This window comes from Schistocerca piceifrons, chromosome 1 (genome assembly GCF_021461385.2).
Source record: "Schistocerca piceifrons isolate TAMUIC-IGC-003096 chromosome 1, iqSchPice1.1, whole genome shotgun sequence".
Taxonomy (NCBI): domain Eukaryota; kingdom Metazoa; phylum Arthropoda; class Insecta; order Orthoptera; family Acrididae; genus Schistocerca; species Schistocerca piceifrons.
The window spans coordinates 200,597,197-200,613,068 of NC_060138.1; the positions used below are offsets into that span (position 1 = coordinate 200,597,197).

The 15,872-nt window shown below is 40.7% G+C and overlaps 1 protein-coding gene across 2 annotated transcripts in view; it reads right to left on the reverse strand.

Annotated features, from left to right (window-relative positions):
- Positions 1-15,872, reverse strand: part of LOC124711151 (spastin) — a 484,594-nt gene that overhangs the window by 4,224 nt on the left and 464,498 nt on the right. For both annotated transcript variants that reach the window (XM_047241064.1, XM_047241055.1), the window contains 2 exons: positions 10,824-11,014; positions 6,079-6,272 (listed from right to left, as the gene is read on the reverse strand). In XM_047241064.1, the coding sequence (XP_047097020.1) occupies positions 6,079-6,272; positions 10,824-11,014 (385 nt within the window). The remainder of the gene's footprint in view (positions 1-6,078; positions 6,273-10,823; positions 11,015-15,872) is intronic.

Below are 15,872 nucleotides of genomic sequence, written 5' to 3' on the forward strand. Positions count from 1 at the left end.
AAGGTCCTGAGTTTGAGTCACAGTCTGGCACAACTTTAATCTCCCAGGAAGTTTCATATCAGTACACACTCCACTGCAGAGTGAAAATCTCATTTTGGACGCATAAATAAATAAACATCATATGGTTGGAAAAAAAAAGTTATTCAAAATTTTGTAAATTCTAACTGCTATTCTTTATTTTCATTTAAACTGATAAATGATGAGACATATTATTGATCTTACAATAATTAGACAAGAAATAAATATGCACACATTGCACATTTCAGTACTGATTACAGAGGAACCAGCCAGAAAATATTATAAGACTGAGGATATCTAAAATGAATGTAACCTAATAAAATACAGATCTTGTCAACTTTCATGTGGATACGAATACCAAAAAATATATACCAAAGAAAGAAGAAGACATTCTTTATTCACAAATGGAGGGAAGAAGATTATTTGCAGATTAAATAAAAAATAATTGTGGCTCTAGGTTAGAAAGAGAACAATAGCACAGCAAGATGGTGTTCTTGTTTTGTAAGCAGACAGCATTTGTGTTGGTATTTGAATGAAATTTCAAGGTAAAAAGACTGTAACGGGAATTAACACCCCAGACATTAACCCTCGCAATACCAACACATTTTCAATAATGCACAGTTTACGCTCACCACAAATTCATTAATTGTTGTCAACTTATATAAACAACATACTTTTTAAGACGGTTGTGATGTGTAAATATGGTCCAGAATATGAAAATATCTTTTAGCACACACTTGGCAATATCATCACACTTTCAATAACATGTAGTACAATGACCACCACCAAAAAATTTTTAAAAATGCAAATTTCGTTAATTCTTGCTTACATTTACTCAGAACATACTTTTTAAAGATATCAACAATACAGCAAAAGACAGACTGCTACTTATCATAAAGGAGACACGTCAAGCTGCAGGCAGGCACAATCAAAAAAGACATTGTGTCTTAAGTGTGCCTATCTGCAACTTCACGTCTTCTTTGCGGTAAGTAGCAATCTGTCTTTTCCTGCATTGTTGATATTCCTACCTGGAGTTTCCACTGTCTGATTTTTAACAGATATGTTAATGTATAAATAATGTCAAATAATGTCCTGAACCTGAAAATATTGAATGCGACATGCACTGGGAAAAGTGACATCTATTAATACGACTTAAATTTTTGGGTTACGTTTAGCTAAAAAAAAATTTAAACTTACGGAATCTGGTGGAGTAATTCACTGAAAACAAGAAATATTTTTTCTCAAAATTTTAAAATATAAAGTACCTGACTAGATAATAATATTTTCAAAAGTTGGGCACAAAGTAACGCTACCCCATGGTGTTGCGAGAGTTAAGTATTTAGAGAGAGGCACTCCTCTCCCTTTTTCTTAACAATTACATAGAAGAATGAGTCACAACACACACAAAGCCTTTTATGAAACCTTGCCAAACACAAGTTTATAACCAGAAGAATGTTTCTTGGTAACTTACAGACACAATTTGCAATTCTCCAGAAACTTCTTATACATCATGCTGTAGTGAATGAGACCTTAGGTATTAAGAGCAAGTAGCTGAAGTTGTAAAACTGCACAATATGTGCACCTGTAAGAGTGACAATGTCAGCAGGGACACTAGGAAGCAGGAGAGACTGTGTTTTTGTTGTCAGGGTAGCATGGCTACGTGACTGATAACAGAAGCTTCTAGAAAGAGCCAACATCAGAAGGACAACATGTGATCACATGGGAGGTGCATCAATGTGAGCCTTTATAAATGGCCTAAAATGTTATATCTGTGGAAAGCTAGGGCATGTAGTGATGACTATCATACATGTTGATGGGAACAGGGTCTTGAAGCAGTGCCTGGAAAAAAAAATGGATGGGCTATCAAAATAAGAATGAGAAAATGCAGATGGATAGAATGAGAATGTGAAGGGTGGTACAATGAAACAGACTTTCTAACACCCAGTAAAATTCCCACAACCTACTTTGTTGGGGAGCAGCACACTGTGCTCAGAGTCAAGACACCTAAGTGCGTGTTTTATGTTTAATAAGAGGGGCCACTATGCAAGACCATGTAACGAGTGTGGGTTGTCAGAAAAAAAGAAATATAAGAGGCCATAAAACTGAAAGGGAGCGTAATGGGGTAGTCGCATCGTGCCTTGTTGGGCAAAATATTTCTTGTTGACTGCATGAACAAGAACAATAGAATTGTAGTGCAGAAATAGAAAATGGAATCCTATCACATTTCTGATAGATAGTGGAATACTAATAAGTCTAGTTTAAAAAAAGTTTTGTGGAACATTTGGATGTGTGGTCCACATGAAGGTTTTAGGGCAACAGCAATCATTAATACTGTTGCTAAGATGGAAGGTGCTGTAGATACTGAACTGCAGGTAGCAAGGAGTGAAGCACAGAGTTCATACTATTGGGGCAGAGGTAGATCTGTCATTTGAGAGTCCATTACAAAGAGATTTCTAACTAAATAGAATGTCGTTATAGATTATGGTGCAAAAAGCTTATGGATTCATGGGAAGCAAATTGAGTTACACACAGGATGGTAACAATAGCTCCCAGAAAGAGAATTTCATAAAAAAAAGATTTTAGTGAAAGTGCAGTAGTAGTTGCTGAGAAGTGAAATGTTAATGTGGAAGGGGTAGGAGCTGTGAAAAAACAAGAACCGGTTCAATGGCGGTAGGAGCCACAGGCAGACAATGTTAATTTGGTTGCCATTGGAGCTGTGAAGCCATGGACATATCGTAGTGTGAGGAATACCAAGAGAGACTAAATAGGAAGAGAGCAAGGACTGATAATGGGTTTCAGAGAGGAACAAACTTTTGAGTGTGTGTAAATGTAAGAAAAGTGTTGAAAGGTATCACTACAAAACAGGAACTAAGACCAGGAAATTATGTACCCAAAGCACTGCTAGTGCTAAAAAATAGCACCTGTAAAATGAGTGTGCTAAATATAACAGAAGAAAGTATAGTGATGAAGTGTCAAGTGCTGATAGCAGAAGTAGTGCCACTCACAAAGGAATCTGAAGTGGAACAAGTGATGACAGTACAGAAAGAGAAAATCCAGGGCCAGTAAGTTAAACGACCACCTCAGAGTCAAGCATGTTGATAATGAAGAAAGAAACGCAATAATGGAAATATGCATGACATACAATGACATACACTGATAAGCCAAAAATTATAACCACCTGTTTAATAGCAAGTTATTCCACTTTTCAAACCGAGTACAAGAGAGATTCTGCCTGACGCGGATTTTTCAAGTCCTTGACAGGATTCCAGGAGTATCTATCCTAGGAGACCACATCCACCCCTGAATGCAGTTTGCTTTTCCTTGGCAAGATGGCATCTACCAGCAGGATAATGCAACATGTTACACAGCCAGCAGCGTATGTGAATGGTTCGAAGAGCACCAGATAACCTTACTGTACTCCTCTAGTCACCACACTTCCTGGATTTAAACCCTATCAAGAATCTATGGGACCACCTCGATTAAGCTGTTCTGCCATGGATCCTCAAGTGACCATGGATCCTGAAGTGAGAAACCTAGCATAGTTTCAGATTGTATTTGTTTCCTGATGTTGTATGTGACAGAGATAATAAACCAACTGGAAAAAAGGAGATAAGATGTGGGAGAGCAAGTTCCCTAGGCCATTTGCATGATCATGATGCACGGGCAGTAACAGGATGCACATCTGTGCAGGAACCAGCTGCTAGCTTGAGTCTAGAAGACAAAGCAATTTTGAAGCAGTTTCGCGATTCAATCCACCCAAATAGCAGTATGTGTTAAAGCACGTCATGCTGGATGGAGAGCTGAGCCAGCCCCAAATTAAATCGGCTCAGCAGATTAACAATGAAGGTCAATGTGCCGGCCAGCCTGGAAATGGTTTTTAGGCAGTTTCCCATATCTGACTAGGTGACTACTGGAGTGGTACATAATTCCCACCTCAGTTACACTATTCACAAAAAATCAGAAAATTTTCGCACTCTTTCACACAATTACACTGTACACACTTGGGATATGTGTATTCCCTCCCAGGGGCGTAATGGGGTGACAACAGGAAGGGCATCCAGCCACCCCTTAAATTAACCATGCCAAACCCTAGTAACAACCATGCACAGAAGCGGAGTGAAGGCAAAAGAAAAAGCAGAAGCAGTTCATGATTCAACAATTGGTGGTCATCAAGAAACAGGGAGAACATATGGTAGAAATAAAGAAATATTACATTTAGGAAGGCATGAAAGCTGAAATACAACAATATATTCACCAGCATTGGTCAAAATCTGTCAAAAGAATAAAATTACACAAGTAAAACTACAATGACTACACAAAAAAATGGCAACTCCTAAGCATGTCTTTCAAAGACGTGATACAGACATCCCCTTAGACAAACATATAATTTTCCCTTTTAGGATATGCTGACAAAGTTTCTAATCATGGAATAAGACGCTGAAACGGTACCAACAGTGCTAGAAGAAAATATTATTTTAAAATTTGGCATACCATCCACATTACATATAGAGAAAATTCAAAGAACTAGCTACCATCTGCAGACTAATAGAACATAAGAAAAAACACACAGAACCTTAACTGGAACATTGGTATCACATAGACAGAGCACAGATTGATTTAGATACTTCGATTCCAACATCTCATGAGCTGTTCTTTGAGAGAGTGTGTTACAAACTGTGAATCTTAAAAAGACCCCCGCAGTTGTATTTGTGATTATGTGCTTGACTTGAAAGATCAAATGAGACCTCTCCACCAGTGTGCAAGAACTTTTCGTGCTCAGTCTGAATCATAGAATAAGGAAAGCTATGATAAGACCCAACTTCCAAATGAGTTCCAACAGGGAGGAAAAGTTTGTGACAAGACCTGTATACTGCAACACACCAAAGGATATTTAAAAGGGAATAATTGGATGATGGTACACGCCAATAGCCTGAAAGGTTTGTTTTAGTTACAGTATGGTGACAACACATATGGTAATGCAAATTACCATGTTAACATTTGGGTTTACCTCAGTTCAGACAGTGGTACATCATCTGGATCTACAACTTATGAAATTCCAATCATCCACAGGATTACACTAAAACAATATGGAGAATGTAGGTCTTTATAATGTGACATGAGAAATCTTAAGTTATTTTAAATTAGTAGGCTCAAACAATAAATTCAAAGACACTGATGTACGAGTTGCAAGCACTGTAGAATTCTGTCAGAGAAAATTCATTCTACTCAGTATGAGTGTTTTAGAGTGTGTTAGTGTGGAACAGGCATTACGATGACGCATGGATAAAATAGAAAAATCCCAAAGTCTAATTGGACATTTAGCACACCATGAACTAAGAATAAGAAAACATGGCGTACTTAATTTCAATGAGGGAAAAAAAAAAAAGAAAAGAAGAAACAAATTCATGAGGAGCATAGTAGCGTAAGTGACAGAAAAATTCTGCAGCCTCCAAGGACAAAGACCACAAAATTTTCCCTCGGATAGGGAGATGTCATGAATCAGTTGCATGAGTATTAAGAGCAAGTAGTTGGAATTGTAACACTGCACAATGTGTGTGCTTCAAAGAGTAACTTAACGGCAGCTGGGATGCTACGTAGTGGGAGAGAATGTTTTTTCTGGGTCATGGTAGTATGGCTAAGTGACTGGTGACAGGGAAGCTTCTAGAAGCTGGAGCTGTATTACTCTGCAGCAGGTGCGGGACTTATATTCTCATGGCACTTAGCTGCACAGGTTACATGCACAACTGCACAAAATACAGTTAGTACCTTGTGGATTAAATAGTAATTTCTTATTCTACATAATTTTTCACTCTCAGTTATTTATCAGAGTTCTTTGTCCTTTTCCACTGAGTTTCTTTTCTGATAATATCCAACTTGTATTCTGAGGCACCAGGATTACGAGTTGGATGGGCAACTTCATAACTGGGAAACAGTGTCAGCTCTCACCTTGATCCACTCACAGGATACTAAAGATAATATTTACAAAAATTATGATGTATGAATAAATTTAATGACTCTCTCTGTGTATATGTACTGTAACTGTTGTAATAACATTTGTACCTCTTATTGGACCAAGGGCAGCGTCCTTTGCTAATCCAGTAAGGTCACTTCCAGAATAGCCATCAGTCATAGTAGCCAATCGTTGCAGCTCATCGTCACGCAGTGGATTGCCGTGCTTACTAAGCAACCTCCGCAGCAATACAACACGTGTCTCCTGATCCGGCAGGCACACGTAGATGCGCTTCGTAAAACGTCTGGAACATTACACTCTGTTGTGTACATTACAATGTTATGAAAGCACTACATCTATAGTGGAGACTGCATAAGATGATCCCCGACAGCTCACAGCACTGTTGCCAACTTTCAACTGCGAAGCACTGACAGTTGCAGGCAAAAATCAGTAACTGTCTACAAAGCAGTGACAGCATTGAGGTGTTGTCATAGAAACATTTATAAAATCACATTACATTATTGGCTGATGTGGGCCTGCAAAGATGCTGCACCCAGCCCACTGCAATTGTCAGGGATCACCTTACTCTGACTCATCTATAAACCAGCACAGTAAAAAAAACTGCTGTCTATATGATAAAATTTTAATTACATGGTAGGAACATATTAGCTGCAGCTTCACATAGTAACTCTGTGAAAACTATAAAAGTATTTCCCATTTATGTGTGATTTAGCAACAGCATTCATGGTGAGAGCATATTACAACACAGTGTCATCAGCTGAAACTGACTGCAGGATCTGCACATCTAAGAACTAGTTCTTTGTTAGGAAATAAATTCTTAACTCATATATTGGGAAGTATAAGGTCCTCTTAATATAGGAAGTAATTCTACATCATTGCTTCTCCAAGTCTTATAATTAATTTTGTCTCTATGGCTAAAAGATTGTTCACTGAAGAAGGATATCAGATGCAAGAATTCTCAAATTAGTGTTTTCTAATCTGCCAAGAGTCTTCTGGGTAACATAAAGGTTCCCCATCACGCAGGGTAGATGCGTATGGAACATAAAAAAATGGGGACTAGCTTAGTGAAAATAGGTTACCGTCAAAGGGTATACCCCTTGTATTCAACTACTAGAACAAAAACATAAATTTCATACAATGATATAATTTTACCATTAAAAACACCTTTTCAATTCATATGGTATATTCTCTCTTCTTCCCTGTAAAACCAATTTGAACCTCGGTGTTGATTTCCCCTTTTGACAAATGAAAATCTTACCTCTGCCACATAAGCAGATGATACTTTTCCAAGCTCACATAATAAAATGATTTTGTTGTACGTGTATAGCCACTCATGAGATGCACGGATAACACAAAATGTCAACTTCCATGGCAATAATGTGGACCCTCAGAGACTACCGTACCATGAGCACAAACTTTTGGAAGCTATTTCAGTAAGCAGTAGTCAACACACTAATCCTCTCACTGAACACAGTATTTAACAACTTTAAGCAAATCTGCTTTGTTGATCTGTACAATGTAAAACTACATTCAGTGCAGTAAGTGAAGTAGTCAACCTGTATTCACACTCTTTTTGTATGACACTTTAGTATGTTCTGTGCTTAGACATCTTTTATTTTATTTCAGATGGGACATCTATGTTAATTTACTATCAAAGAATTTAAAAAAAAAAATGGTTCAAATGGCTCTGAGCACTATGGGACTTAACATCTGAGGTCATCAGTCCCCTAGAACTTAGAACTACTTAAACCTAACTAACATAGGGACATCACACACATCAATGCCCGAGGCAGGATTCGAACCTGCGACCGTAGCAGTTGTGCAGTTCCTCAAAGAAATATTCAAGCTGAGAAGTAAATATCTATACTCATCTTTGCTGCAAACGGTTGCTCTCTCTTCAACACAGAAGCTGGAGATCGATAACAGGTAATTCAGAAGTTGTCCACAAGTGAAGAGTTTTTACCTAGGTTACTTACTGTAGCTTTAACACTATTTTACACCCTTAAGAGGTACCCTGTTCTCATGCAAAAAGCTATTTGATAGAGTATTGTCAAGTTTGTAGCAAACTGTTCATATAGGGAAAACTGTACTAGAAATTTTATTATCCTTCATCCAACAAACATCAAGTACTGTGTCTTCACATATATCTCTCCAGTGGACTTCAGTTTATCACAGCACTTAATTTGTATGTAGAGAGGTTTGTATAATCTCATGAAGCTGTAGCTACATCAGAATGGGGAAGATTTAGGTAGGCCCTTCTAAGGAGGACAGATCTCAGCAGATGAACCAGATGAAGTGTGTCCCACAATGTGCCATCACTTTCATGTCCCATCCTGCGCACCTTAACTCTTCACACCATCATGCAAGTAACTGCAATCCAAGGGGACTTCAGTTTTGTGATCAGACACAGGCAGCTCTGCAGTCCACATGGCAGACATCTACAAACTTTCTATAACACAAAACAAACTGACTAATATTGACCCACTGCTAACACAAGCTCAGTCTCAACTGGTTGTGTGGATATCTGCCTTTTACATTTTGAAACAATTGCAGATAAGCATAAACTAATATGGGCCCCATGCTGCCATGATTTAGCTGAGGCAAATGTGTCACTAAACCCTGGGCCCGACAGGCTAGTGTGTCATGGATAGGGTTGTCTGGTGCTCTAATGCTTTGCTGGAGTTTCTGGAATGTCTGTATCTCTAATTGGGTTAAAGCATATTGGAAGTAGTGGACTGTAATAACATTGGCTGTGCATTCATCACACTGGGTATGGTACTTCTGCACCCGTATCTTGGTACATTCAGTTTGGTTAGAACCAAATATCATAATGAACATTTAAATGCTTCCTCCAAACCCCATATAGAATGCTTAGTACTGTAGATTTGTTACTGGAACTGAAAGCAGAACTAAATAATAATAAATGGGAAATTGTTGGAGTATCAGAGGTACAAAGAAATGAAGACGATCTGCATTCAGAAAAATTATGCACAGAGTACGTACTCGGAAGTGAACAAACTGCCGGCAGGAAATACTTTTTTCAGGACGCACTATATTCATCATTTCAGACATGTGGTTCTTTTACACACCTAGGAAGCCTACATCCCAGTGGGAGATTACCATAATAAGTTTAGAAAAACCTTATTTGGCATGAATTCAGTTCCAGTTATCAACAAAATTGCGGTACAAGAGAATTAATACCAATTAAAATTAACAAATGTGTTGAAGTTCTAGCAAATGCTGCAACTATCAACTTAATGAGAAATCAGGCTTTTACAAATTTATGCTGTAAACAGCTTGAGCTTTTGCACGGCCAAGATGAACAAACAGGAAAAAAATTCAGAGAACACCAGACAGCTGATGAAGGGAAAAGATGTAAAACTAAATGATGATGTAAGTTAGATAAAATTAAGTGAACTACAAAAACTAGTCAGATATGTTTATGAGAGGATATCAAAAGATATGAGAATACTGTGAGATACACAACAGAGAACAACTCAACTACAGCGAGGCATGAAAAAAAAAAATGGAGAAAAGGGCAGTTAAGCTCATTAGACACCATATAAATAAAAAACTGTCAAGTATAGCATTAAATTTGGATTTGCAAATCTAAGTGTTGAGTGCTGCATTGATTGCCTCCACATATACCAAGGGTTTTGTGGACAGATCCACAAGTTTAAGGGCAAATTAGATTGCAATGCCTACAGACAACATCTTTTAGGACAAACTTCCTGGCAGATTACAACTGGGTGCCGGACCGAGAATCGATCTCGGGACCTTTGCCTTTCGCAGGCAAGTGCCCCGCGAAAGGCAAAGGTCCCGAGATCGATTCTCGGTCCGGCACACAGTTTTAATCTGCCAGGAAGTTTCATATCAGCGCACACTCCGCCGCAGAGTGAAAATTTCATTCTGGATCTTTTAGGACTGTTTCCAGAATTTCTCTCTTCATTAAACGTTCGGAAAGTACATCTGCCAAACTGGTTAATTCTCAGCTGTCATAGCAGGTATGTGATGTCTAAACAGGTAATTTATGATCCATAGACAGCCTTGTCATACCTTCCACAGATAGTCTTTGTGTACATACCAAGAACGATGACTACGCATCTGGCTCATTTGCCAGTTCCTGAAGCAGATGAAGCAAACAGATGAGTGAACTTACTTTTTTAGTTACAAGCATAACAACAACAAATTATGTTCATCCTAATTCCTGATACAATTCTTAATCTGGTGGTATTCTGATAACTATTGCACTATGTAATTGTACCTTTATTGAACAGAGACTCAGAAAGCTGTGTGTCTTATCTCCAAGACCATTATACTATCAGCTATTGGTGTTTTCAGTTTCTCATTTCTACTAGTACTACTGCTCACACCCACACCCCTTTCCTCCCGTTCCCCCGCACCCCTCCTCCACCCCGCAACCCCTCTCACATCAATGTGCCCTTTGCATCTCACATATATTATTTCCATTTTTGTGTTCTCATATCACATATGGTGTTTTAAGCTATCGCCAATTGCGTATCTTCACAATTGCCTTTGATGCTAAAGTTTTGTTGCTAATACTCTACTCAAAAAATTATGAAGTTTAACAGACAGCCTGTCATGGCCTTAGGACCCTGTCACTGTGTACAAGACCTCAGTTCAACATTTACATCATTTAAGAATCTCTTCCAAAATACATCATTCCACATAATTCTACATAATGTTTATTGCAATCACTTTCTTAATCATCAAATATGCATAGAATGGTCTTATGAGAGTCCCTTGTATACAACTACTGAAATGCTTTGACACATGATAAAATTATATGACTAATACGTTTAAATGAATTTACCTTAAAGCTGCTTCATCCAGCTCTTGTGGTCTATTGGTGGCTGCCATAACAAGAACCCTTTCTTCAGGATTGGATGGCAGCCCATCAAATTCCACTAAGAACTCTGTCTTTAATCTCCGGCTAGCTTCATGTTCATTCTCCCGGCGTTCAGACAGAAGTGAGTCCACCTCATCCACAAAAATAATAGAGGGCTGTGAACAATACAGCAATCAACCAATGTAAGTATAAAAGCAAACATTCCTGCAATTCAGGATGCAAGATCTATGAAAATACATGAGGTGTAAACAGAAGCTCAGATATTTCGAACAGACCACAAAGCAAAAACTTATCTTCTACTCAATTTGAGTTCTGTGCTCACAGTACTCAAGAATAAAATCAAACCTAATTTGCTTTCTATACATGGAGGTATGCACATCTCTGAATACCAACTGTGCTTCAAAGTTTGACTAGCCTGAAGAAATTGTATGGACTAATGCAGTAACATAATAACACTGCAAGTTCACAATATTGTCTTCAAGGTTTTATGCCATTGATTTTGTCTATCTAAGCAGGTCACTGCTATGAATCATGTAGCAAATGGGAACCAAATCCACTAAGTCAATGACCAAAAAAGCAGATATTACTACCGTAGCAAATAACCAGAACTCAAATAAATACCAATGAAGAACACTAGAATCATCTTAAATAGCAATACGCAGTCACAAATAGTTGGAATTCCAGGTCCATGAAGCAAGGTAACAGTTACACGAGGTCAAATATCTGTTTTCATGGGTAGGAGAACTACACCTTTTTCAGGTTAAACCGTGACAACAGGTTCCCCTCCGTTTAAAGTATCTCAACCAGTTTGGAGATTTCTTCATTGTGTGCACAGAATATTGAGTGATCGACAGAGTGCACAAACTCTGATGGAAATTTGCTTAGAATTATCTATTATTCCTCAAAATGTGCAGTCCATTAAAAATAAAGTACACCAGACTGAAGTTGAATTACCGTATTTGAACAGTGGGGTGCTATGCATTACAGAGTGCTTGTGAAGACTGACTGATTGATTGATTGAAGTGGGTTATGGGACTAAATGGCAAGGTTTTCAGTCCCGCGATACAAAAGTTACTTGCATAAGATAGTATGTCCACTAAAAGTGGGCGGACCCAGTCAGAGGGGTCAAACTATAAAGCAAGTAAATTAAAACACACACACAGTAGAAGGCATAAAACGGTAGGCAAAATCTAAAACTGGAAAAACAGAGGGATAAAAGAACAGTCTTTGGACAGAGGAGTGGTCATGGGTCCCAGTCCTAGAAAACACAAAGAGAGGTTCCAATCACAACCTCCCTGCCCCTGCTGCTGGAGTAAAGCAAAACATTATAACTGAAATAAAACCCTCTTTCACGGAGGAAACTGAGGACAAGTTCAACCATCTGTGAATTGTCTGCAAATACTAAAGACAATGAATCTGGAAGGCTATACTTAGTACAAAGGGCCAAAAGAAGGGGACATTCCATCAATATATAGGATACCATCGGTCTGGCTCCATAGCCCCACAGTGAGGATGGCTGATTATGCTAGAGAGAACAACAGGTGAGTCACTTAATATGTCTGATGTGTAGACAACGTAAGACAGTGGACTTTTCCCGAGCAGTGTGGAAGGAAGAGCACCAAACTGCAGTAGTCTCCTTGATTGTGCGGAGTTTATTACTGAGAACAGAAGCGCATCAGATGCCATTTCACTTTTGGGCAAAGACAGATTTGATGTGCATCCACATATCTGCAGCTAGAATCATGAAATGGAATGGGGGTAGGTATCTGCCTCTCTAGCCAAACAGTCAGCCAGTTCATTCCTTGGGTTGCTCAATGACTCAGAACCCAGAGGAAGGCAATGGAGCTGGCGGCATGGCTGAGGGAAGAGAGAAGGTCACGGATAGCAGAGACCAAAGGGTGGCGAGAGTATCATCGGTCTATAGCCTGCAAGCTGCTTATTGAGTCAGTACACATTAAAGCACAATGGAGGGAGGCTGAGTAACAAAATGGAGGGCTCTGTTAATGGCTAACAGCTCTGCTGTGAACACACTACATGATACTCTAGTCTGGACAAAACCAAAGCATGATAAAGATAGAGAAGAGCAGCAAGGTCTGCAACCCAAGATGTGTGGGCCACAGAACATTAAGCTTCTGTGCCGTCTTCAAGTGGCAAATGTGGGGCAGCCAAGTCAGCTTTTTATCAAAAATAAAGCACAAGATATGGGCCTGCGCTACAACAAATAAAGTTCTGGATCAGGTCGACAACAAAAATGCATACCCCACGTTTTACAGGGAGAGAACTGGAAGCTATGGGAGAGGGCCCAGGCAGAGGCCCATCGGATGGTGCCTTGGAGCTGGCATTCAGCAGATGCTACCAAGTGGGAGCTGCACCAGATGCAAAGACCATAGACATACAATGCCAGGGTAACCAGAGGTCCAACAGAGGTTAAAAGCCCTTTGAGGTGATGCGGAAGAGTGTGACACTTAACACAGAACCCTGTGGTTTATCGCACTGGATCTGAAAGGTGCTGAGAGAAAAGCGAACTCGAACCCAAAAGAGCTGGTCGGATAAAAACGCGCAGATAAAAATTGGAAGGGGGCCGTGAAAGCCCAATCATGCTGGTTAACTACAATGTGACAATTCCAGGCCACGTCATATGCCTTATGTAGGTCAAAGAAGACTGCAGCAAGGTGCTCGTGGTGAGTAATAACCCATCAGATTGCTGTTTCCAATTTGAGTAAATAGTCACTTGGAGATCGTCATTCCCAGAAGCCACACTAATACAGGGACAAAAGGCCCTGAGATTCTAGTACCCAACATAATCGAAAGCTAACCATCCGCTCGTGTAGTTGGTCAGGCATTCGGTTCTTCCTGGGCTTAACAACGGTGATAACCATGCTGTCTCACAATTGAGAGGGGCAAGCACATGTGAGCCAAATGCCGATGACGATCCCGAGTAGATGTTGCGTCTGGGTAACAACCAAGTGTCGGATCATCTGGTCGTGGATGAAATCTGGGCCTGGAACAGTGTCGTGTGAAGACGTAAGAGCCTGCAAGAATTCCCATTCATTGAAGGTTTCATTATAGGATTCAGCTTGGTGGGGGTTGAAACAGAGAGGGGTTTCATCAACTCATTGTTTCTGCTGAAGGAAGGTGGTAGTATAGGAAGAGGATGCCAATCAAAGTGTGTCGCGAGGTGTTGTGCAAGGACCGATGGATCAATAATCCAGAGCACCCTGTAGGACAAGACCCTGGTCAGCTGATTGTTGCTGGCAGCCCAGAATGCTATGGAACTTTGACCAAATCTGCAATGAAGAGGCATACACCCCCAAGGAGGAAGCATAGCGCTCCCAGTGTTCCTTTTAATCTGCTGAATAAGGCAGTAAGTCTTAGCACGGAGACGCTTAAGAGCGATAAGGTTGGTCTGTTAAGGGTGTCATTTAAATCACTGCAGCAATCACTGGCAATCCTGGATAGTGACTGCTGCGTCCGTGGTCCACCATAGTACCAGTCAATGACCTGGGGATAGGACAGGAAAGTCAGTGGCATGAAGAAGAGTGGCAGAGACATCTTGCATGACCATATCAATGCAGATTGAGAGAGAGGTGTTTAAGTGCACAGCAGATATACATAAAGCCCAATTGGCTCTGCAGAATGCCCAAAGGGGGTGGGACTGTCTGCCTGGTGGCAGCAGGGAAATTACAGAATAACCGGAAAGTGGTCGCTGTCGCAAAGATCACCATAGGCTGACAAACATAGGGAAGCCTTGAGAGCAGAGGTGATCATGAGATCGATAGCAGGAAAGGTGCCACGAGTGGCACTGAAGTGGGTAGGGGAACTGTCATTGAGGAGGTACAAATCGAAGACTGTAAAAACTTGGCAATTGAAAGACCCCAAGCTGCTGAAGTGACTCTCCCACACAGGGATGGTGTGCACTGAAGTCCCCAAGGAAGAGGTTTGGGGGCAGGAGTTGCTGAATTAAGGTATGCAGCTAAACATAAGGAAGTGACCTACCTAGAGGGAGGCAGACATGACAAATGGTGACTGATGGTGTCATTCGCACTCATACTGCTATTGTTCCAGGTTGGTACGAAGGGGGATCCAGTCACAGGTGACATTGGTGTGCTATCCCAGGGCCGGCAAAGTTCAGACAGAACGTCCAGTAACCGCATTGGAGAGTGATCATCACAAAACTGTGTTTTTTTACGAACAAAACAGAATGCAGAATAAGAGGAAACAAACTGTTGTATTATTATGCGGTAAGAGTCCAGGTTAGACATAAACAAGTTGAGGGGAGGTCATGTCACCCAGTCAGTGGTTGTCACCGATGAGGATGGAGTGACATCCATAAATAAGATGTCAGACATTGTTTGCAAAGGGACAGATGGGACCCCCAGGAGGCACCAGGGAGGCCGTGTCCTGTAACTTCTTCTTCCTCCCTTTAAGAGGTCGAGGAGGGAAGGACACAGAGGGAGAGCAGTCTTCTGCAAGATCCGGACCTGTAAGAGAGCAAACGACCTGTGATTGAGTTGTGGGAGCTGGCCTCCTGCCTGAGAGATGCCGGGAGGGTAGGAGGGGGGAGGGGGAGGGGAGCCCCATCACTGGTGGGTGCCAAAGAAGGGGGGCACTTGGCACTTCTTCGGCCAAGGAGGGTAGCGGCACCCGGCGGGGGAGGGCATGGGAACTGCAGGTGAGGGGGATATGAGAGGGGAATGGGGCTGGGGTTAGGAAGAGGTAGGAAGTGCAAAGGGTGTAACAGAGGCAAAAGTTGAAGAAATCTACACTATGTGCAGAAAGACATATTTTTGGCAAGCCTCAGCATAAGACAGACGATCTAGGGACTTTTACTCTTGGATCTTGCTTTCTTTCATATAAATTGGGCAACCTGGCAAGTGTGCAGAGTGGCTGTCGTGACAGTTGACACACACAGATGGCGAAACACAGGGGCTTCACTCATGGAGTGAGTGGCCACAGTCACCACACAGAGGGTCCGCTATACAGTGGGAAGACATTGGTAACACACAACCAGTG